Source organism: Entelurus aequoreus, linkage group LG24 (assembly GCF_033978785.1).
Source record: "Entelurus aequoreus isolate RoL-2023_Sb linkage group LG24, RoL_Eaeq_v1.1, whole genome shotgun sequence".
In the NCBI taxonomy this organism is placed as follows: Eukaryota; Metazoa; Chordata; class Actinopteri; order Syngnathiformes; family Syngnathidae; genus Entelurus; species Entelurus aequoreus.
Genome location: NC_084754.1, coordinates 9,649,738 through 9,675,720, shown reverse-complemented (window position 1 = coordinate 9,675,720; position 25,983 = coordinate 9,649,738). Strand labels below are relative to the sequence as shown.

Genomic DNA, 25,983 nt, shown 5'->3' with positions numbered 1-25,983 from the left:
GGTTACTGGTTTATCCTCATACTATGTGATTCATCATAGAAGTCGTAAATTGAAATACTTTTTTGATCGATTTAAAATAGCGCTGCCAAAAGATTCAAACATTTTATCACGATTGATCACATTTCCAGAATTATTGTGTAAGTTAATCACGACTAATCACAGATGGAGGTTTTTATCTTTAGTTAGTGTATCTTCTTAAAACGTACACCCAAAATGGGAGTGGACAATGTGTTTGATTTATGCAAATGTTTGTCTTTTTTATTTTATTTTTTTAAAACAGCTCAAAACAAAAATGACACACCCTTTCACAGACACACAAAGTGCATTTTCCACCTGGAGTCAAGTTTTGCTTTATTGTGTAGACAGAAAAGCAAGCCCAAATAAGCAACCACACATGCAAAAATAAGCCCAAAAAACATAACCAGCAACTCACAACTCTGCAGGCGACTTTAGAAAAAAACAAGCCCAAAGTCGCTTATAATACACAAAAATGGCACCGCTGCTGCTGCTAGTATCTGGGAACTCCGGCGATAACTCAGCCCACAGCAACTGTGGCTGGAAATAACTTTGGTCTTGTAGCGAGAGACCTGCCAGAGTTTTGAAGCTAAACCTGCAATTCAATATAGCTTTTTTTGTCCTTTCCTGCTCTCCATTTTGTTTTGTGACTCAACATCAGCTGAAACACTGCCACTTTTCCACCACTATGGTATGTACTAAAGAGTAGTGTCATTAAAGGAAACTTTTGTTAACACGTTATCGCGTTAACTTTGACAGTCCTAATTTTTTTTTAACAGCTCAAGGTCATGTTTTGCTTTATTGTGTGGACAGAAAAGCAAGCCCAAATGAGCAACTACACATTAAAAAACAAGCCCAAAAACCGCAACCCGCAACTCACAAACTTTGCAGGCGACTTTAGAAAACATCAAACCCAAAGTCGCTTGTAATACACGGAAATGGCAACTCTGCTGCTGCCAACATCTGGAAACTTTTTGACAGTCCTAATTTTTTAATAGATACTTTTTTGATGCAAATGAGAAAATGATAGCCATTAACTGTGCACAATATTTAAAATGCGTAGGTATTTTTTAAGAACGTAAAACAGGTGTTGAAATATTTAAGAGGTCAGATATGAAAGGTAAAATATGACGGTGTGCGCAAGGATGTACAGGTGCAACATGGAACAAGTGCTGGATGGTATTCATAGTGTCTTTCAATTAAGTCCTAATGTGGCTGTGGCTGTGACGTACTTCAACCTCCAAGTGATGCTTTGTAGAGCTGTATTGTGGCAGGGACAAAGGAGTTTGAGTCCGTTGGTGGAGCGTGTCAGAGACGGCAGCCTAACTGATTTATGTTCTTCAAATGCAGTCATAAGATTACGTCTTGACCGTTTGACTCTTTGTTTCAGGAGCGTGAGCAGAAACAGAAGCTTGAAGATCCAACTCCATTCCGTACATCAGAAAGGTTCACTGAAAAACACTTAAACCAGGCGGATGAGGTACTTGCACAGGAGTGCAACATACTTTTAGTACAAAGTTATGTTTCTTGCTGCCCACATGTGAGTGGAGAGCTGATGTGACTGTCTTTTGTATTCAGGACAATGTGGCGGCCACTGTGGAGTTAGAGAAGAGAAAAGATGAAGAGCTGGACAGGCAGGTCCTGCTGGCCGAGCAGCGGCAAGAGGAGGAAAGGCTTCAGCAGGAAGAAAGACAGCGAGAGAAGATGGAAAAGATCAAAGCTGTGGAGGGTACAATAGACGGAACACAGCAGAAGCCTTAGCGATTTGTTTTAAAAAGTTCCCAGCACCAAGTTAACATGAATGGGTACCAAGCAGAAAGATTCCAAATTACGTATACCTGACAATTTGTAGCAATAATTTCACATTCTTTCATCAGCAATCTAGGTAGTCGTGCTTTCTTCCAACATATTGATCGAGGGCACCCTGTATTCACATCTACGTCTCTACTTTCTCCATTACATTTGTAGGCCTATAATTTACACTGAGACTGAACACCTTCATCACTTCTATTTCACCCTCTGATGTCATCTGTCAAGGGTTAATGAAACGCTGACCTTGTTTCAGTAGAGCAGCTTAATTAATGTTACATAGATGAACGGCAAGACTTGGATTGCAAATGTAGGCCCCACCCTCTAACATCTTTAATACACATGGCAGGGGGCCTTTTCATGTTAAAAGTTAAAAGAAGTGATACATGTTCACTCGCTTTGCTGTTTAGGTCTTTTGATCAACTGGGCCAAAGAAAACTGATGAATTGTTCCTTGGTCTTACTGCAAAGACCAGTGTTACTGTCTTTCCTGACAGCCTGAGTGTTGAGCATTTGCATCTATAAACACTAATCTAAAACCTTAGTCAGAGGCAGAGAAATATGACCATACATAACATCTCTGATGTGTCTTTCAGAGCGGGCAAGAAGGCGAAAAATGCGAGAGGAAAAGGCCTGGCTACTGTCACAGGGAAAAGACCTTCCACCAGAACTTTTGAATTTAGAGCCTTCTTCACCAGTCCTCAGAACACGGAGAACTAAAGAATTGTAGGAGCCTCTTCAAAACCCCATGAAATGTTTAATCTGTATTCATCTTGAATCGTTTTTGGTTGAGTCGTTGTAAAATGTATTTTGTTCTACATTTCAGCTACGACATGGAAGATGACTACACAGGGTTATACAAAGGTAAAAACCTTCTGAGTTATGTAATGTCCGTGAATGTTTGTTGTCATATCTGACCTGGTCTTCATTTTCTAGTGCTGGAGGCTTTGAAAGCTCATAAAGATGCCTGGCCTTTCTTAGAACCTGTGGATGACTCCTATGCCCCCAATTACCATGACATCATCCAGGTACAAACACAAGGTCCTAGTTGATGATTGAGTGAAACTTATCAGTGTTGCGGTCTAAACATTTAAAGATGCCAGTGTTTCCCACACATTCATTTTTTTGTGGCGGCCCGCCACGAAAGAATTACGTCCGCCACAAATAAAAATTAAAAATAAAAAAAAATAAAAAATAATAATAATTTTTTTTTTTTTGTCCAGTCCAGCTTCTCAGGCAAATCATATAGTTGATGTAGATGCCCACATCGGCTGTTCAAATTTACTTTACAAAAGAGAAGTGTAGGATACTTCTCTTGTTGCCTTATTTGTATTTGACTTTATTAAATGTATTTATATTATCATTTGGTGCAGCCGGGCCGTAGCAGGAGGGGATAGAAAGAGAGAAAAAAGAAGACAGAGGGGGAAATTGTGGGGACAAGAGGGAGATTAGACAGAGAGACAAAAACAACAACAGCAAACACAACAACAACAACAATAGAGCAACATCAGCAAATACGACATGTACAAATATGATGGTAAAGGTAATAGCAAATAAGCAGTTAGCGAAAATAAAACACAATACAGAAATGACAATGAGCATTATTACACTACAAATGGAGCAATACAAATACCAATAGAAATAGCGCTATTGATAATGAACAATACCAATACTTTACCTCTATTATCAACAATACAGTTGTTCAAATGCAACAATACATATACCTGTATGTAATGATAACTTGAGATACGAAAGAATGCAGAAAAATGGAGGGGAAGAAAGAGAAGCAACCTACATTAACCTTGTAGATTGTTATAGTAATTTAGGGTAAGCTTTGTCAGTGAGCTCTTTGTTCAGTGGATCAGATGTTTGATGAAGCTCTGTGTCTATCTACCACCACTACTGTTTTCTGTTTATTTGTTACTGACTGTGGCAGGACACCTGCCTCTGTTTCACTTTATGTTGCTGGTAAATAATATGGTTGTAGTAGTAGGCTAAAGTTAAATTATTTAGTATGCACTAATTAAAGGGGCAGAGCTTTAAGAGACATTTTAGCTTTTATATTTTATAACATATATTCTTTGTAAGAACCACAATTAATAAATATATTTCAGTGAATAACTTATAGTTCAAATCTGTATATAAATATGTACATAAAGTGTTGTAATTATATTGTAAAATGGATGGATGGATGATGGATGGACGTTTAAAACAAAACTGTTATTATTGATTAGTAAGTATATATTTTTTGAGCCTTTTTAGAGAAAATCATATCATTGTAGTAAATTATGCAAATTATTTGATGATGTCATGGTGACCACGCCCATAGCCACACCCATAGCCACGCCCCCACCACCACAGGTATCTTGGCAGTTTATGGGAAACACTGGATGCTATTAACAAATTCCTCCCAGTTTTTTCTTTAAAATGTTTTTCAATCTCTTCAGGCTCCCATGGACCTTTCTACTATTGAAAGGAAATTCAATGAAGGAGAGTATGTTTCCAAGGAGGGGTTTATTTCTGACGTGAAGCTCATGTTTGAAAATTGCATTGAGTACAATGGAGAAGACAGTGGTAAGCGAAAACATTTCTTCACACACCCACACAAACAGACACTGGCTCCAGTCCAAGTGACCAGGGAGTCAACATCAATTTAGTACGTGGATTTGACAGAATAGAAGGTGTGAGCAGGAGGGTGGGCACGACAAAGCAAAAGAAAGAGGGACAAGCTAACTGCTTCGTTGGGGCCGGGGCAGTTCTGACAGTGATTAATGAGGAGTGATTGAGCAGTGCTCTGGAGGATCTGAGCCCTGCAGTGCCGTAGAAACATTCCAGCCCTTAAGACCTCTGTCTAAAGCTCTCCATTCAACTGAATACTTTCCCCAGGGACGGGGGGAGGAGAGTTGTGATGGGAGACCAGGGTGGAGGAATAGTGTAGAAGGAACAGGGGTCAACATATGCCCTCTGACCTATTCAGGCGGTCAATGCTGGGCTCAGAGCAATGTCTCTGTATACAAACAGTGTATGGTGGTGTATATATCTAAAAGGAGTGTGCATCTTGTAGGTAATGATTATAATAGATGTACTACATGTGTTTGGAGGGAGTGAACAGGTTCTGTCATAAAGAATAATGGAATCATCCCAGCTGATTACAATGTCTGCTTCTCCCCAGAGTACACTGTGATGGCAGAGTCTCTCGAGCGCTGTTTTAACCGAGCACTATTAAAACACTTGCCATCAGAGGATGGTGACACAGATGAAGAATTTCACATCAGCAGAGAAGACAAGGAGCGCAAGGAGAAAAAGCGCAACCGTAGCAGTAAACATTTGGGACCGGAAAGTTTGATCAAAGCCACTGAGGAGGTCCAGCGTAAACGAAATGGCGTAGAAGGCAAAGGCAAAATGCCATCAGAGAACCAGGTTAGTAAGTTGGTACGACTACTTCCGACATCTAATTGGGGTAACCGTCCACCTCACTCCTACAACCTGAGCCAACACCACAATCAAGAAGGACACATCAGGGGAATGTACCAGCATGTATGTATTAATCCAATGTTTTTAATATTTTCACTTCATTGAAAACTGCAATTTCAAATTCATTTTTATCTGACCAGTTACATCGTCCTCCTGGGCCTCCTGGTCCTCATGGTCCACACATGTATGCTCATAGACTGGGCATGGATCCTCGCTTTGCCTACACAGGTCACATTTCAAGGCATGGAGACTCCAACTTTAACCATTTGCCACCCAACTTCAACATGCAGGTATAAAGCCCACCAAGTACACATATATTGCCATTAACTTTTTTTAAGTATGATTTTTCCCTAAAGAGATGAATGTGGTTAGGGTTTAAATCATTTAGGGGTAGTCCCAGCTGTTCAATGTTCTCTGATCTTTATAAGGGTCTCAGTCTTTTAAAACAATTTTAGAAAAAATTAGTTTTTTGTAGAATCCATTCATAATTAGGTATTATGTATTTTATTACCAGTAATAAAAAATAACATTATGAACAGATTACATTTTTTTTAAACTTTACCCTCTTTGTTTTCCCTTCAGCATCGCATGGTTGAAGGACCTCACATGGGCCAAAGGTATACAATGGGACCTGATGCTAACCAGTCTCCTCACCAGCAACAGCATCCTTACATGGGTCCAACCCATGGCCCATCTCTGGGCCCCCGTCCAATGGCCCTTCAACTTAGACCTCCTCCCGAAGCCAGTATATACCCATCACATCACCGTCCAGAGGGCCTCACAATGAACCCAATGGGTAACCGATTATCAGGACTCGAAGGACCTTTGCAGCAAAACTACACTGGAGTGAGACCTTCTAGTATGGTGTTGTCCAACATGTGGACTAGTATGAATAACCAGCATGCAGAGAGACCCAGTGGAATGCACATGCCTGACCTTAACGTGGTCAACCAGCACAACTTAAACTGTGGCGGAGACCCATCCCCAATGGAACATAAACAATGGCCAGAAGCTGCTGGATATCCCCATCCTACTCCCAATGCCCAATGCCAAATGTCTTCACTGGTGAGCTCCTCGGGGCCCATGCCACGACGACCCCCCTTAAGCCACTCAGACTCCTCTTGCAAAACACGGCTGGCTTCTATGCTGGAAAGTCCGGAGATGCTGGCTTTGCAGCAGCTGTCAGCCTCTTCTGGACCCCCTGCTGGTTCCCCCCATCAGCACATGAGCCACTTTCAGCAGCCAAGGCCCCCGTCAGGATTTGGCAGCATCCCAACTCACCCCTCTCAGCAGCCTCCCTCTGCTCCTGAGGTTCAGCTGCTGTGTCCTGCCAGAGACAATGGGCCAGACAGCCAGGCTTCCCCACAGACAGACACACAACCACAAGGTAGATCAGATCTTTATTTTTTTTTAATGCTTGTGGAACCCGAAAGCAAATTTACATTTTGCAGTCCCTCATCTCATTGAGACAATTGAGGCAGTACATTTTTTTCTATTTGAAATAATTTCCCACAGTAAGTGAAAAATTAAATATTCATCAGCACAGACACATGGCCTACTGTTTGCTTTTGTGTTACAAAATAAATTGCATTTAATTTGTGTTCTTTCAAGTAGGGCTGGGTGATATGGCAAACAGATTATCACAATAATTTTTTCATATCATTCGATCATGAATAATATCACATTTAAAAAAAAATAATTTTAAATTATAATTAAAGAGTGATTGTCTGTCCTGTGCAGGATTATACAGGGTACCGTTGCATCCCTACTATTTTCTGCTGAAATGTCTTGTAACAAACATTTCCGCTACATTTGATCAAGGTAATAATATATGCTAACAGCTGACGGTCCGTACCTCGGTTTTAGGGCCACAGTTTTGCTTGTTTTTCGATACGTTTGTGGGGGTAAAGAGAACTTGTTTTCCTCTCAAAGTTCTTTTGTTAATTCGCTTTTCATCACAAACGTCATTCTGCAGTAAAAGTATCAGTGGTGTACTGACTAGTATGAGACTTTTTTCAAGTTAACATATACTATATTTGTATTCTTTAATTGTATACATCACTGCTTCTCACCAGTAGTTTGGGAAACGGCAAGCTTTGACCTAGATTGTGGAGTTTTTTTTTAAACTCAAATACTGTAGCTTGTATTTAATGAAAGTACATTACAGTGCAGTTTGAATTTGATGTACTGTAAAATAATGTGTACCAACACATTAAACGCATCTATTATTTCAGGAACAAAATTTTTTCATTCAAAAAGTAAAACATTATTTTAACAAAAAGTGTCTACAGAGTTTTTTAATGCATGTTATATCTGAGGAGTTGAATCAGAGAAAACTCATAAACAAAATGTCTGATTCAAAAATGTTAAGATATTAAAAAAAAGTAAAACATTTCTATGATTAAATTAGTAGGTGTGTTTATTCTCACAGTCGGGACATAGTCTGCATTCATGACAGGATTACCGCACCCACCACCACAAGTTGAGCTGCATCAATCAGTGAAGTTGCAGCTCCCTCTCAATAGCTATGTGCACATGGACACAATTGATTGGATTAAAAAGCCTAACCGGCTTTTAAAATGCTTCATGTAAACATACCACTCAGAGTATTCTGACCTGATCACACATGTTTGGATCAAAATTGTATTCTGATCCAGACGGGTGGTTTATGTCGATAGTCCTTCAGATTGAAGCTCATGAAAACATGTCTTTTGAAATTTGGGTCGAAATTATCCTTACTTCGCATGTCTGTGATGTCAGCCATACTTTGTGGTATAGGGGGGTCTGAATTGTATCATCTCGGAATGAAGCAATTGTCTTGCTGCTGTCTCCCCTCATTCAACCTGTACAGAAATAGCATTGTTGAGTTTGTTGCTCTAAAACAGACTAGTTTGTTTCTCTAAAACAGACTAGCAAATACAAAAGTAAGGATCCGGTTGTCGTCTCAACGTGTTGTTTATTCACAGCCTTACAACTACTCCCAGAGCTAACTGCTAACCTTTGATACGTACACAAAATGTCGTAACATGAAGAAGCGCGGCAACCCGTACAGATCACAACATTGAGGGCACAGAACAGCTCCATTTCAAAAAGAGAGGTAAAACAAATGTAGCGAACAGAAGAAATAATTGATGAATGAATAACGTGACAACGTTGGACAAGCAGAAATACACAGAGCCATGTACAGCGTAAGTCACTGCTTCTTCTTCTCGGATTTTTGTTGACGGTATGTGTTCCTCAAGTCAAAATACAGTACTGCGATTTAAGGTGTGATGCATGGAAATACACATCATAACCGGATCAGTTTTTTCAGGGTGCATGTACATACACATTAACACTGTAATCTGAATTATGATCAGATTAAATACATTTTGCCCATGTACACGTGGGGAATGTTGCGTTCTGGACTCCACTTCCAGCTGTGTAAGGAGGAGGCGGCACAACGCTGATTGAACACTAATTACGTCATGATGAGCCTGACTTTTACGACAGTGGACAGGGAGGGTTGCGCACACACACACACAGAAACACATTCACACAAACACATTCACAGGCACAGGGTCACGTTCAATAAAAGCAGAATGTTCCGTGCAAGATTATTCTAAGCACAATTGCATCCTGTTAACTATTGCAGTATCTTCTAACAGTTGGGATGTAACGGTATCAAAATCTCACGGCACGATATTATCACAGTATTAATGCCAAGGTACAATATTATTGTGGTATATATATTTAAAAAAAAAAAAGACTACAAAATGTTATAGTGTGTAAAATGAAGTGGCATAGGTGTTTAGGATAAACACTCTGTCTGTAATTAAACACAAACATAATGCTCGAATGTTCTAATCATATTTATTACTAAAAAAACACTTTTAAGTACAACGAATTGTGCAGGAACATCGACTGTTTCAAGCAAATCTTTAAAGTGACAATGTAATCATCCAGTGTAAAACAATAATATTCAGCTTCGTGTCTAACTTTTACTTTATGAGAAGCAGGGTCCTCCACAGTGGACATGTTTTTATTTCAGTTTGAAAATGTTGTTTCTCAGAACTAACAATTTCACTTTTAATAATATAAATACCTCACAAATTGATGTTTAGCTTCGCTGGCTTTAAATAATGTTTTCTGGGAGATGGTTTATGTGGTGCCGACTTGTCCAGGATGTACGCTGCCTTCCACCTGAGTGCCTCAAAACCCGAGCCTGAGTGAACACTCATTTGCATGTTGCTGTGCTGTAAATGAATGTGTTGCGACTCTTGTACATGTTCATACAGAGCTCTAACCTTGTTTTTTGTGCACGTGCTTCAGACTTCTGTTGATACTTCTCAAAAGATTTGTGTTGGGTCTCATAATGGCACTTCAAGTTCCCGCTTTTGATTAGCACTACAACACAATGCAAAATAGTTCATGATTTGTTAAATTGTTAGCTCGTGTAAACGGGACATGTATTGCTTGAAATTAGTTTTCTACATTGTTAAATCATTTGATTATTATTGTAAGAAATCAATAATCGAGTTGCTTCCTGCATATAAATAAATATAATGTATCAATAATAATAGCAATAAATGTAAACTGGGCAAATGTGTTTTTAGAAGTGTGTATGAAGCTGATGGGCTTCCAGTTTGGTATTACTCTGTCTGTACCCGTAAAGTAGCTCAGTTTCTAAAACTCTATAACATAACTTGCAGTTGAAAATGTACAACAGCACACTGTACCAGGTCTTGAGACACTCACAAACTTGAATTTGTTGTAGATTGTGATTGTCTACTATCATGCATTTCTATCTTTTTAGACTAATGTCCTTTTCATTATTCTGTTTTAACAGGCACACCTGTTCAACCCCTTTCAAATGAAACTTCACCAGACAGCACAATTTTATTTAACCAGGAACACCCGTCCATTCCAAAACTCACAGAGCTCCACAGTGGTCCAGCACAGGAATTGCACAGCCCCTGTGACCCTGACTTTAGTCGTCCTCAGGAAAATGTGCAAGGAGATAAACTTGCACACAGTGGAGCAGAGTACCCTGAACATAAAGTAGATAGCCAACGCCAAAATAATGCTTCCGCCTCTCTGCCCTCGCACTTCAACGCAAGCAATACCAATTCCGCAGATCCCATCACACACAACGCAGCTCAGCTCGCACAGAGTAATCCTCAACAAAAGACCCAAAGTCCTGCACTCCACCCAAGCGTGTCACCATCCTTAATGACCATTTCTGAAAACAACTCACCACGCCACCCAAATTTACATCAGCGACATTCAACCCAAGAAACATATTCAAATAGGGCACCCCGAAGCCATTGTTCTAACTCTCCCTCAAGGGTCCAGAGTCAAAACACTGCACAACTGCAATCTCCTCATCTTGTCACCCAAAGCGACTCCTCACAATGTCCTACACAGAGCAGCTCTATGCCACATGGTGCCTTGCAAGGAGCCCAGCCTGGACTTCCTCAACCAGCTCCACTAACCTCTCTGCCACCCAGCCACCCTACACTACACTTACCGGCCCAGCCCAGCCCTGCAGAACATGGAGATCAAAGACCCTGTGAGCCCACAAGTAGGCTGGACTCCAAAGGTCAACATTTGATACAATTTGGACCTTCAAATACTGCTTACAAACAGCAGGTCTTTAGTCCCAACACGCTTAAAACCCAGATGGTCATTGGTAACCCAGGTATGCAAGCAGACAGGAGTCTTGCACTTTCTCACAATACACCCATGCCTCCTCACTGCCAAGGACAGGTAAATGGAGCCATGTACACCATAGACAATCTTCCACATTTACAGTACAGCCAGACAAACATGACCAGGCCTGTCTCTCATTCTGCTCACCATCCATATCACAACCCGACCCTCAACACCCTCCACAATACCCAAGACCACCCCAGCTATCACCAGCATCAAAGAAATGCTTATTCCTATCACATGCCTGGCCATCAGCACCGCCAGGCTCAGGCCAGCATGTACATGAATCATCCATTCCAGCAGGAACACTATTACTCCCGGCCAGAGGACTGGCAGCGGTCTCATTATCAGCCTCAGCAGTCAATGCCACCAGCTGCCTACCTTCCTGTGTGCAGTGCCAAAGGCAACGGCCAGGCCAGTGAGAGTCGCGTGTCATCGGCGGGCTCTGAGGGCTCAACTGGTGTTAGTTTGGTGTCCCCTGGAGCCGTGACTGAAGCCGGGCTCCTCCCTGGAGGCTTGGAAGACCGACAGCATGAAAGCAGTGGTGGTGATAGCCCAGAAAAGTGCAGTCATTCCAGGGGAAGCATGGAGCGACCTGAAAGTCCTAAAGAAATCCTGGACCTGGATTGCCACAACGCTGCCGCCCGCCATTGTAGCACGCAGCCACAAATGCCCTCTGGCTTCATGTACGACCCTCGCACCATTCACCCTGGATTACAGCCAGGTGGTGCTCCTCCATCTCACTTGGTGTCTCAAGGCAACAGAGTTGGAAACGGAATCCTTTACACTCGGGCCCCATACCCAGATCCAGGACGTTATACTGCACAGCGACCTCATCCACACCTAATGGAGGCTCTCCAGCGGCCCCAGCAGCTGCCTATCTCCCCCGGTCAGATGCGCTTGTCCATATACCCGCGCTCTGGTGGACACTTTCAGGGCATGATGATACAGCAGAGAGGCTTGGCGTCCGAACACTTCCTGCACCCGGGGTAAACACAGTTTTGATATGCTGAATTGTTTTCCCATTTCAGTGAACATGCTGTACAGTAGAACTGTCTTAACCCAGAATTTTTATAGTTGAACTTGAATCTGATCCTTTGGATTTTACCGTCAACAATGGGCAAAACCTATGGCATCGTATTTTTAGTTTTTGTTAGTTTTTTGGCTCACAGCTAGTGGATATCCCTAAAAGTAAGCAAATGTGTCAACTGCGAGGTATATAGTCAAATCAGACTACTGCGAATTGAATAGTCGACAATTTTAAGACACCCCTACAATTGCTCTGTGGTACTGCATTCCAGGGCGGCTGTAGATGATGCTATTGTCTAATTTTACATAATTGGCCAACGGACGCAATATACTTAAGTTTAGTATCTGAAATCCTCAAATTATTTTATTCTGTCATCTAATGAAATACATTTGGTGTCTGTATCTAGTATGCACATCAAGTGAAACTTAATACAATCATGGCAAATATAATTGTGTGAATGCTTTGGAACATTCACACAATTTCTTCTCCTCCAGATTTTGCCGCGATCTACATTCAAAATGTTTCATCCGATTCAAACCGTTCCAACTTCAAAACTGTTAAGCCTATTCGGGAATCGCGGGCTTTACCTTGACAAATTCCAAAAATTCCAAAATTTCCCAGAATTCCATGTTTTCCGGGACATTTTTCCCATTCAAAAATGAATTGGCCATTTTTCCAACTTCCACCATTTCCACATTTTTCAACCGATTCAACCCATTCCACCTTCAACATATCCCATTCATCCTGGACATTCAAACTATAATTTTTCCAAGTTCGAACAAATTCCAGGAATTCCCTTTTTTTCCAAACCCTTTTTTTGACCCTTTTCTCTGGTGACTACTCCTTCCACATTTTTCAACCCACTTTAACCGTTTCACCATCCAAACATTCCTCTTCATCACGACAAAAAACGACATTGTTTTTTAAGGTGGAAAAATTCCCGGTTTTCCCGAAATTCCTGGAATTCCTTAATACCATTTTTCAATGAAAAATGTTACTACTTCAACATTTCTCGACTGATTTGAAAAATTGTAACACCAACCATTTCAACTCATTCGGAACATTCAAGTCTTTTAACATTTTCCAAAAAATTCCTCCTTGTCCCGAAATTCCCATATTTCCATGAAATTCCCATTGAAATTAATGGGACATTTTTCAAAGTTCCACAATTCCCACATTTTTCATCCGATTCAAACCATTCCAACTCCAAAATATTCAGCCTGTTCAAAATTGTGTGCTCTCCTTCAACAATTTAGGGACGGCGTGGCGAAGTTGGTACAGTGGCTGTGCCAGCAATCGGAGTGTTGCTGGTTACTGGGGTTCAATTCCCACCTTCTACCTTCCTAGTCATGTCCGTTGTGTCCTTGGGCAAGACACTTCACCCTTTGCCTCTGATGGGTGCTGGTTAGCGCCTTGCATGGCAGCTCCCTCCATCAGTGTGTGAATGGGTAAATGTGGAAATACTGTCAAAGCGCTTTGAGTACCTTGAAGGTAGAAAAGCGCTATACAAGTATAACCCATTTATCATTTATAACAATTATAAAAAAATTCCGTGAATTCCTTAATACCATTTTTCAATTATAAAGTGTTACTACTACAACATTTCTTGACCAATTTAAACAATTCCAACACCAACCAATTCAGCTCATTTAGGACATTCATGCTCCTAATCATTTTCAAAAAAATCCTGCGGTTCCTAAAACCCCAAAATTTCCAGGAAGTTCCTATTGAAATGAATGGGACATTTTTCCAAGTTGCACAATTCCCACATTTTCAACCTATTCAAACCATTCCAACATCAACACATTACACTCATCCAACTAACACTTTCCCAAGTTCCAAACCAAATTACGTTTTTCCTGGAAATTCAAACTCTTCAACATTCAAATCATTCAAACTATTCTTACATTAAGAGTACATTCTGTCAGCATTTCAGTTCAACGTCAGCAATGGAGCATTCACACGCAATTCCTTCAGGAATTGCCTCATCTAGTTGTATACAAGTGTTGATTAAACAATAGTCTTAAATTAACATGCAGATTCGCCATAATAGCAAATTAGTTTGGCAGTCTGATGCTTTGCCACACACACACACACACACACACACACACACACACACACACACACACACACACACACACACACACACACACACACACACCGCACATTCTGACTATAATGATAACAGAACATCAATAAAACGTCACACACAATTAGGAGATGTCTTTGATGTTTTAAATATTTTTCTTAGTGTCAAAAAACTCAGATCAGCAATGAATTTTGCCTCAATGGCAAGTGCCAATTGTAACATAAGCAAAACAGGAAGCGAAAGTGACACTTTAAAAGTCAAATGTATAAATAAGAACCGATAATTCTTTACCTGTAGTGCCAAATCTAGTAGAGGGGGTCCAGATTTATCTGTGGCGGGCCACCCCAAATAAATGATCATCTAGGAAACATTGATATGTAACTAGCTCATTTACAGAATTTACTCCACAAATGTTTAGCCGTTTTCTGACAATTATGTTTTTGAAGGCACAGTTAATAATGTAAGTGAAGATTCGAGTAACATTGTGATAAAATGTATTGTTCACTGTCCGACAGGCAACAGATGATGACTGCACCCGGCGGCTCAAGCAACAAACAAGGAGTGTAAAATACGTTACGTTGTTACAGTGAGTAATTTGATCATACTACACTGCACATTACTGTTATAATAGGGGTGTCCCAATACAAATGTTTCACTTATGATACAATACTAATATTGGATCCTAAAAAACAAATACTGATCTGATACAATAACAGCACAAATCCTACTTACCGTATTGTCCGAACTATAGAGCGCACCCACTAAATTTTGGAATAATTTTGTTCTCCTTTATTAGACGCACCGAACTATAAGCCGCATATATATATTGTGAAATTATTATTTATTTACACAGATTTTGTAAATGTTTATTACATGCCTTAATTGTTTCCAAACAGTGCCTGTAACACTGTTAAAACGACTGATCTAACAATCATCGTCATGGACCCACTAGCTGCGGAAGCTAGCTCTCCAATCAGCTAAACAGACAATAACTCCACGTTGACGTTTTGGTTAATTTACTGAGGAGTTTGTGAAACTGAAACAATACAAAAAGAATGCTATTGTAAGTTATAATACTACCATCATACACGCGTAAATGTGTTAGCATATTAGCTAATGCTATCAACGCTAGCTTGATTACATTACGATAGCACGTACAAATCTGCACGAAATACACACATTACACATGGGACGGTTTATTAAGTATTAATTGTTTTATATTGTAAGACATACAAAGGTTCCTTTTAGAGATGAATGAAGAAACCATATGAGTAGAAACGCTATAGTCGACTAGATGACAGAACGACACTTGTACTTTCCGGTTCAAAGCCCTTACCAGAAGGAAATACTGTTACGTGACGTTCCCTCGCAGCACCTGCAGTGAACCAACTCGTCCAAAAGATGGCTCCTTTTCAGTGTCCAGAAGGAAATACTGTTACGTGACGTTCCCTCTCAGCACCTGCAGTGAACCAACTCGTCCAAAAGATGGCTCCTTTTCAGTGTCCAGAAGGAAATACTGTTACGTGACGTTCCCTCTCAGCACCTGCAGTGAACCAACTCGTCCAAAAGATGGCTCCTTTTCAGTGTCCCTGCTTGGGTTTCGTGAAAACTATTTGTTGAATACAAAACATTGCCGTTAGCGAAGAAAAATCCCTAAATTAGCCACATCGATTAATAAGCCGCATGGTTTAAAGCATAAGGAAAAAAGGAGCCATTTGTTGTCTGGAAAATGCGGTACTTTTATTTTTTGTAGTGTGGAATGTAAGAAAAGGCTTGATCATGTGAAATTATTCAGAACAATGTTAAATATGAAAAACACTAACCTATTTATTATTAACCATCTGGAAAGGGCTTATGCTGTCTTTAAGTTAAAGTGAAGTGGTAAGTTGAGTTTTTTTAAGTTTAGCTCATGCCACAGTAAGATGAAAGAGGCGGACATGTTTGTTACTGGATAACTATTTGATACTTACCGTATTTTCCGCGCCATAAGCCGCCCCGTGTTATTAGCCGCACTTTCAATGAATGGCATATTTCAAAACTTTGTTTACCTATTAGCCGCCCCGTGTTATTAGCCGCACCTACGCTGCGCTAAAGGGAATGTCAAAAAAACAGTCACATAGGTCAGTCAAACTTTAATAATATATTACAAACCAGCGTTCTAACAACTCTGTTCACTCCCAAAATGTAATGTGCAAATGTGCAATCACAAAAATAGTAACACTCAAAATAGTGCAGAGCAATAGCAACATCAATAACTCAATGTTGCTCGAACGTTAATTTCACACAACACACAAAATAAACATTTAAAGCTCACGTTCTGAAGTTATTACTCATCCACAAATCCCTCAAATTCTTCTTCTTCTTCGGTGTGCTTCACTTGTTTTTTGACACCATCTGTGATGTGGACGCGCATGCAGTCGTAGATCAACAGGGACGGAGCTGTGTGAAAAAAGTCACCCGGTCTCTTCGCTCATCTTTTCTTCATCCATCCATCCCTTCGAGTTAGCTTTTATGATGACGCCGGCTGGAAAGTTCTCTTTTGGCAAGGTCTTCCTTTTGAATATCACCATGGGTGGAAGTTTCTGGCCGTTAGCATGGCAAGCTAACGGATATTCACCGTACGTGCTCCCGTTGTATCCACAGTGCGGTTCACAGGAATATCAAAAGTCAGTGGAACCTTGTACGCGTGTCTCTTAGCAGGAGCCATTTTGTGGTCTTTACAGAAACACACAAATGAAATGAAACGTTAATATCCGCGCGCTTCTTCTTCTACGGGGGCGGGTGCTCACCTTGGCGGTTGCTTACAGTAGAAGAAGAAGCGCTTCCTCTTCTATGGGGGCGGTTGCTTACCGTAGAAGAAGCGCTTCCTCTTCTACGGGGAAAAAAGATGGCGGCTGTTTACCGTAGTTGCGAGACCTAAACTTTATGAAAATAAATATTAATATTAATCCATATATAAAGCGCACCAGGTTATAAGCCGCACTGTCAGCTTTTGAGAAAATTTGTGGTTTTTAGGTGCGGCTTATGGTGCGGAAAATACGGGTAATTGTTTTATTGACAAATGTGGTATTATAGACTAACATTGTTCAATTAAGGACATTTATTACGTATGTCGAGCTTGTGTGCTATTGTTTGTTTAGCTGTTGTGTAGTTGCTGGCTCTTGGTAACCTCCAGCCTACCATGTTTACCTTTCTTTAATAAACCTTTTTTGCTTATTCAACGACATTTAGATGTTAAATGGCTGTTCTGTATCGAAAGCTTATATCGTAGATTTTAGATGCAGGCTGATATACTTTTTTTTTTTTTTTTTTTACAAATATCGGTGGGACAGATATCAATATCAGACGGGACACCCCTACTATATAATAATTTGCCATGTGTGTACTTTGTAGTAACAAAACAAAACACTGCTCTGCTAATGTACAGCAAGCCAAATGTTTACATGTTGTCCCTTTTGCTTCCCAGGCATGACAAAGTGAGCTAAATGAAAGGTTTGGGCCTGCTGACAGGCTTTTACTGGCTTCCATTTTGGTCAGACTTGAACATCCTTCATGAAAAGTCATACTATTGATGTAACTACTGAGCCCTAGTGAACAAGAACCTTTCGATTGTGTTACTTGTAGGGCTGCAATGTTAGTTTCTCTTTGCTCAAGAAGACACAACACTGACTTTTACCACTAGGCCATAATGGAGAACACTGGACACCCCCTCTCCACTGTGAACAATAAAAGTATGGATGAATTCACTAGATACATCCATCTGCCCTTAATGACGTGGCAGACAGAAGGGAAGAGACTTGCACTGCGATCTAAAACGTTCATTTCCAACTGGTTTGTTAATCTCAGGTATAGATTAGGATGGTACACCAATCAAGTCCGGTTGTCTTGGTTGGTTTTGTGAATGTATGAGTGAATGTTTAGATGCATCAAATCAAGCACACTTGCTGCCATTAAGAGTGTTGATGAACAAACTTCCTGTCCTATTTTTACATAGACAAATAGAAGTTTCAATGTGGTCTTGTGAACTGCCTTCTTTACTGAGGAGTATAGGCTAAAATGACACTGGTTGTATGTGATTGTACCTGACTTAATTATATGCACTATGGCTTTGTTAGACTAAACATCCTCAACGTGAGTGGCCTTGCATAGTCTTTCATTGTCCATCAATGCTTGTTTATTGTAAATAAGTCTAAATCCATTATTAGTGATGAAACCCCCTTCACCTCCAAGTAAGGGAATCTTTTCAGGTGATGTCTCATCCTGCTTGTTGTTGCATATGCACACAAAATCTATCTACTCTGATCCTTTGGCATTCCACATTGGTTAACGAGGTGCTCTAGATTTGTTAACAGCCTCGTTCTCTCCATGCTGTCATCTGTGATTTGCTTCTTTTCTTCTCAGGGATTACACTTTCTATACGGGTATTTTTCTCCACTGTTTATTGGAACAGGTGCAACGTAGACACATTTAACTGCCGGTACATGTGTTGAGGTTGACCTCAAGTTTAATGTGAGGAGCTTTTATTTTTTAAATAGTGTGACTACAATTGAAATGGATGGCTGTTCTTTTATTTCTGTGTATTTGACATCATTGGTTCTTCATTTATTTGAAGGTTCTTTGAACACCATTTGTCAGAGCAGCTATAATTTTATAATTGTTTTTTTTCCTCATCTATTTGGCAGCAAATTAATCTACCTCATTGAGTCAATCTGTAGGATCCCGTGAGTCTAATAATAGGGTTACCGACTCCTTAGCATTTTGATTATAAGTTGTCACGATGATCTGCTACTGCTCTACCAATTGAGATCTTGACAGAAAATGTATGTAATCTTCACGATGATCTGCTACTGATCTACCAATTAAGATCTTGACAGAAAATGTGTGTAATCTACATATGTAATGACAGCTATGTAAAAATGAAAGTCTCATAGTTTGCCTTTATACCTGCACAATTTGGACTAATGGCTTCAATGTAAATCCAGCATTTTGGCAGGAATGTAATTCATAGCAATAGCTGCATAGCATTGTAAGTCTCATTGAAGGAGAATTCTCAACAGGCGAAATATTTCACATTGTGAATTTGTTTCAATTTTAGTAGCTCTAATGGGGTCTGCTCTTGAGGTAGTGTCTACACTTGTGTTATCTAATCTGCAGAGTTGCAAAATTTCCAAGTGTTTGTGTGGGGTACTGTGTACAGGTTTGTGTGTAAAATTAGAAGCAGGTCTCTGCCAAGTGTGTGCGCGCAAGTCCGCTGTGATGCACTAGTAAAAAACATTTACATGTGAATTCTATTTATTTGCCCCTTTAAGAATTTGTGTACATCTGTTGGACGTGTTTTAATATAAATGTGTTGTCTTTCTTTTCTTTGTGTGCGTGCGTGTGCGCGTGCGCATGCGGTTGTTTACCTCGCTCTGAATTGGAAATTAATTACCTGTATATTTTTTTCTTGACTGACAGATTGTTTGGGAAATGGACTGGAGTATTTTCTATACTGTACATTTCTTAAAAATAAATATCTTTTTCCTCTTAAATGTTGTGTATGTGTTATTGACATTTGAACATTTATTCCAGGTTAATAATGGGACAAAAATCATACTGTAAAGAAAAACCAGGTTGGTTCAGAGACTTTTTACGAGCGTGAGTTTCTCATCAAAGCAGCTTTCAATAATCCACACATTCAATTTAAGTTTAAGGCTTAAAATGTGTGTCCCTTTTCATTTTTCAACTCATTGTAACAAAAACATTTTTTGCAGCCACTCGGACACATTGTAATTGTCACAATGTTATCTTAGTAGAAAAACATTTTTAAAGATGGCCGTGCTAAATTATAAAGTTCAGTTGTATTGAAAAGTTGACAAGTAATCAATCTCAACACAAAATGAGCAAAGAAAATTAAGAGGATTTTTTTTAGGCCAAACCATTGGCGTTGTTAGGCCTATAATAGGGGGGCTCAAGCCCCCCTAAAATATTCTTAAGCCCCCCTAAATAATTTGGTGTTATATATATATATTTTTTTTTTCTTTACAAATACATGCCGACATATTCATTATAAAGTGGCCCGAATATGAGTTTCAATAAATAATAATATAACCTGTCATTATTCACTCAGTTTCCCCTCACTTCATAGCGTAAGGTAGAGAGCGCCCCTTTAGTGTGTCGGTATCCAATCCATTCCACTTGTTCGTATAGAAAATTCCCACATCACTCAAAATCCTTACGTAACATCACCAGAATGATTGACAATTAGGAGGACCAATAGTCAACATGATCCACAACATCCTCTAGTATACCTTTAAGTCTTTCATATACATATATATATATACACGTATATATATATACACGTATATATGTATATGTATGTATATATATACACATTTATATGTATATGTATGAAAGACTTAATATGTATATATATATATGTTGTACCAGAGGGGTAAGAGCAAACTCAGTGAGTTTGAGTTCATTGGTGGTCTGAGGCTGAGGGCCAACCTTTGGATAAGAAAAACCCAGACACCATCTTTGTAGTCATTTTTCTCCTGCGTGGACTTCCGTCTTCCTTTACAATGAGTGAAGCTGCTTGAAACCTTGTGTCTGCAATTGTAAATAATTTAGTTTTTAAGTTTTGTGTTTCTTGTACAATCTATATAAAGTAATATACATTAGCCTATTGTTAAAATAATGAAAAAAAACATCAAATATATGTGTTTTATTATATTAAATTAATAGCTGTTGTATTATTATAGGATGGCTTGTTTAAACATTTCATAGGATTTTCAGAGGGAGGAAAAACCAAGACATTTAATATAAAATGTAAAATGAATAAATACATAAAAAGAAAAAGAAAAAAAAGATTAAAAGCCATCGTCCCGGGGAGCATTTCATTTCGTCCCGTGCATTTTTTAAATAATAACAATGAATAATTTGTAAGTCTTTGTTAGCCGTTTGTGAAGTTTTGTGCTCGTGCGCTACGTTCGCTCGCATCCTGTGCATCTTCTGGGGGCTAAGCCCCCCCCTGTCCTTAAAATCTAGTGACGCCCCTGGGCCAAACTTAATTGTACAGCATGTATATGTTTGATTGATTGAAACTTTTGTCAGTAGATTGCACAGTACAGTACATATTCAGTACTATTGACCACTAAATGGTAACACCCGAATACGTTTTTCAACTTGTTTAAGTCGGGGTCCACGTAAATCAATTCATGGTAAGAATGTGACAAGTGCAAATTGAATGTCATGATAGTGCCAAAGATGACAACCATGTCGAACTACTGCAGTTAGTTAGGTATAGCTAACTTATAGAAGTCCAAATTAAATGTTTCCCTTCACATTTTTTAAAGGTAATAGTTTGGTTGTAGGCACATTATGTGACTTTAACATGAAAAACAAAAAATCTTCTCACCCCATGTCTAGGCATCTTACTCTAGAGAAGACTATGGTAGGTGAGCGCAGATCCTAACTCTATACATCCATCCACCCATTTTCTACCGCTTGTCCCTTTCGGGGGAGGGGGTGCTGGAGCCTATCTCAGCTGCATTCGGGCGGAAGGCGGGGTACACCCTGGACAAGTCGCCACCTCATCACAGGGCCAACACAGATAGACAACATTCACACTCACATTCACACACTAGGGCCTATTTTAGTATTGCCAATCAACCTATCCCCAGGTGCATGTCTTTGGAGGTGGGAGGAAGCCGCAGTACCCGGAGGGAACCCACGCAGTCACGGGCATAGCCATATAAATATTTGAGAGGAGGCGTGACATGATTGTGACAAGTTGACAACTAACCCCTTTAATCAGTGTTCATCCTCTTCTAGGACACTTAATGCTATTACTACCTCATGGGACCTTTCCAGTGGCGGGCCTTGCATTTCACACCTAGGCCTTCATTGACTTGGTCTGACTTTAATTTATGTCGTCACATGACCACGGCTGCAAAAATACTATACAGAAACACACTTGCGCACAACTGGGCATTGATTGAATCACCTCTATTTTCCAGCACATTTAAAAATCAAAAACTCGCATCAGAAATTAAAAACATCTTTACTTACTGTCAAATTGAAAATAATTGTAAAAACATTTTAAATGTGAGAAAATAATGAATTAAAATATTTGAACTCACAATTTTCAGCACGCATTGGAAGCTGGAAGGGGCGGACAAACCATTTCACTGGCTGGCACAGGTTAGCTAGGTCAAGGGTCGGCTGACCTTGTCTCACGAGATCGAGCTTCTCTTGAAATGTCCTTCTCCAATATCGCCTTGCAAGTATATATGTGCAACCTAATCACTGATTTGCTCTTCGGCCATCGTGGGTTTTAAAAAGCGAGTAGAATATCAGGGGCCGTACTTATCAAGCTTCTTAGAGTGCCATTTTACACTTAAGTCCTGAGAATTTGTGAAATTTAGTCCTACTCTCAAACTTAAGAATAAAAGCTTTTTATCAACGTTCTTAAGTCTAAGAATCACTCCTACTCTCCACGATATTTAAAAGACCTTCAGAGGTGTCTTAAGTGGTTAGGAGTTGCCAGCAGGGGATGGCACTGAGGCGAGAGAGACGTGCGCGAACATTCAGGGAGCGGAACGATGTTCTGGATTTGTTTGATGACGAGCAGCTGATCAAACGGTATCGTTTAGACAGAGCGGGTATTATTTTTGTCACAGATTTAATACTTTTCGATTCCATGTTGATTTCTGCATGTGGCTGCAGTGGGCTAGTATTTATAGAGCCACCCACACCAGTTTCAAATTAGTTGCCTAATTAATGAATTGGAAAGAAAATGTTATGACAGTAGCGAATGTGCGTGGCCGTGAGGTGAGTGACGTCAGTGAGTGTGTGGGCGACAAGAGAGGGAGCGGTAGCGTGAGTGCCGGCGGGGACTAGTTTGTTTTGTATTATTTTGTTGTTTATTGTCAAAATATACACTCCCATTGTCCACTTAAATATTTCCAAGATATTTCTTTATTCTTAGACAACGGATTCCCTTTCATGATTGGTCATTTCTATGGACACAGAAATGACGTCACCTAAAATTCCATTTACGGCACATAGTAATGTCGTAATTCAGCTCTGAGTGTGACACTTAAGATTCCGTCCTACACTTCGCTGAAAGTGTGAGTAAGACGCTTGATAACTAACTTTTAAGTGCAGCTTTCAGCGAAGAATTTATTTACTCTTCAGTCAACTCTTAGCAGACTTCTTAGGAGTAATTCTGAGAAGCTTGATAAGTACGGCCCCAGGTTTCTCTGCGAGCCAAGCTCTCGCAGGAAGTGCAACTCCTAACTTATGATTACATACTCACTTGTGATTCTCAAGTGAGTATCCAATCACAGGACGCGTAAATGTCACGTTCAACGTGAGGCCAGCTGGAAGGCCTTACTGATAATAACTCGTGATCTGATTGGCTACCGCAATTATCTATCAACTGTATGTGCCCGTTCACTTAGAGTGCACGGACGCCCGCATTGTTGATTCTGAAGGCCCCGGGCAGATTTCGTACAGCATGGCAACATAAGCTAGCTGAATTCCGATTGGATAAGAACAACAGCACTGGAAGAATATGAATACATTTAGATATTTAGGGAAAGTAAATAAAAAATTAATTTTATCTTTAATTATGATCATGATTTCTAGTTATGTTAGGCCAGCAGAGAAGGCCAAGCTGGCCCTGTGACGGCACACCACTGTACCTTTCACACATCATTGCAAAAGGGACAATGTTTTTTCTACAGCAGTCTTATGAGGTATTTAATGACATACAATATATTTTTTTTGAACCTGCATTTAATAGCATTATCAACCTAAATAGCTAACTCTTACTCAAGGAAAGTAGCTATTGGCTGTCCTATATGATGTAATCGCTTTACTTGCATAATTTATTGCAATGGACGAAATACAAGTGAGTTTAAAAATATAAGTCTAAGAAATGCAAATTAACTTTCTTCTTTTGATTCTTAGTTTTTTTTAAATTAAATTCTGCATTGTTAAATCTTTAAGTATCACATTAGATCGAAAGAATGGAGGGTTGTGGTATTCACTAATAATGAAAGTATATAGTATATATGTATATAATTACAAATTATATACTACAGTATATATGTATATAGTATATAATTGGTACAAAGGTAACTAACACGTGTACAAGAATATTTCACATGTCTTTACTGTGTATATAACTGAACAGTATTTATTAGGGGTGTGGGAAAAAATCGATTCGAATTCGAATCGCGATTCTCACGTTGTGCGATTCAGAATCGATTCTCATTTTTAAAAAATCGATTTTTAATTGATTTATTTTTAGTTTTTTTTAATTTATTTTTTAAATTAATCAATCCAACAAAACAATACACAGCAATACCATAACAATGCAATCTAGTTCCAAAACCAAACCCGACCCAGCAACACTGCAATAAACAGAGCAATTGAGAGGAGACACAAACACGACACAGAACAAACCAATAGTAGTGAAACAAAAATGAATGTTATCAACAACAGTATCAATATTAGTTACAATTTCAACATAGCAGTGATTAAAAATCTGTCATTGACATCATCATTAGACATTTATAAAAATAAAAATATATAGTGTTACAGTGGCTTACACTTGCATCGCATCTCATAAGCTTGACAACACACTTTGGATTGATTGATTGAGACTTTTATTAGTAGGTTGCACAGTGAAGTACATATTCCGTACAATTGACCACTAAATGGTAACACCCGAATAAGTTTTTCAACTTGTTTAAGTCGGGGTCCAATATTTTCACAAAGATAAAATAAGTCATATTTTTGGTTCATTTAATAGTTAAAACAAATTTACATTGTTGCAATCAGTTGATAAAACATTGTCCTTTACAATCATAAAAGCTTTTTTACAAAAATCTACTACTATGCTTGCATGTCAGCAGACTGGGGTAGATCCTGCTGAAATCCTAAGTATTGACTGAATAGAGAATCGTTTTGAATCGGAGAAAAATTGTTTTTGAATCGATAATCGTGTTGAATTGAAAAAAAAAATTGATTTTGAATCGAATCGTGACCCCAAGAATCAATATTGAATCGAATCGTGGGACACCCAAAGATTCACAGCCCTAATATTTATGTTGTGTTCAAGGTGTATTTATAATATGTTGTGCAAAGGAAATTTCATAATTTTTGGAAGCTCATCTGGTATTTGACATTGTTTATAGGTTTAGGCGCAATAAGTGTTCAACTTCAGCCTAAACCCTTTCGGTCTGCAACATTTTCAATTTATGAGTGTACAACTGTTTGTTTATGTAAAAACTGTTTATTTTGTTGACCGCTGACCGAAGAAATAATAAACTCAACTAAACTAAACTAACAAACCAAATCTAATGGCTGGCTCATTAACATGGACGATGGAATTTGGGCATTGCAGTGATTCTATATTAGCTTGAAGTGACAGTGAATAAATATTTACAATGAGACATGTTGAGGTAGCTAGAGTTAGCAAGCTCTAACAACTATGTTAAACTTTAGTCACAGAGAGACACACACACACTGACGAGGTGAGAAAATGACTGAGGTTGCGTACAGTAGGATTTTTTAAAGACACATTTACATTTAAAATTCCAGTCGAAACTTTCGACTTTCCACTACAATTGGAACGCACCGGGTAGGAATGGATGGATGGATGGATGGGCATTGAAGTCCAGACGGCAAATTATTTGCGCATGCGCGGAGTCAAACCGCTGCATTTCCGCCCGCTCTGCTCGGTGCGCGCGCAGCGGCAGCACCAGCTGACCGGAGGCACCTGTCACTGCTCGTTGAGGAAAGTAATCGCTTCGTGCTTTCACCGCAGAGTCTCCAAGACACACAAAATAAATCGTTAGATTTGTCGCTAGTGGCTGTTTACA

General features: G+C 39.4%; 1 protein-coding gene across 1 annotated transcript in view; it reads left to right on the top strand.

Moving 5' to 3' along the window:
* LOC133641831 (chromatin remodeling regulator CECR2) overlaps positions 1–19,632 on the top strand; it is a 76,464-nt gene extending 56,832 nt beyond the window's left edge. The window contains exons 8-19 of the mRNA XM_062035878.1: positions 1,406–1,495; positions 1,594–1,744; positions 2,420–2,549; positions 2,650–2,687; positions 2,760–2,851; positions 4,271–4,397; positions 4,996–5,360; positions 5,438–5,587; positions 5,880–6,684; positions 10,126–11,977; positions 14,623–14,693; positions 17,574–19,632. Of these exons, the coding sequence (XP_061891862.1) occupies positions 1,406–1,495; positions 1,594–1,744; positions 2,420–2,549; positions 2,650–2,687; positions 2,760–2,851; positions 4,271–4,397; positions 4,996–5,360; positions 5,438–5,587; positions 5,880–6,684; positions 10,126–11,977; positions 14,623–14,674 (3,852 nt within the window). The 3' untranslated portion in view covers positions 14,675–14,693; positions 17,574–19,632. The remainder of the gene's footprint in view (positions 1–1,405; positions 1,496–1,593; positions 1,745–2,419; positions 2,550–2,649; positions 2,688–2,759; positions 2,852–4,270; positions 4,398–4,995; positions 5,361–5,437; positions 5,588–5,879; positions 6,685–10,125; positions 11,978–14,622; positions 14,694–17,573) is intronic.
* Positions 19,633–25,983: the final 6,351 nt, after the last annotated feature.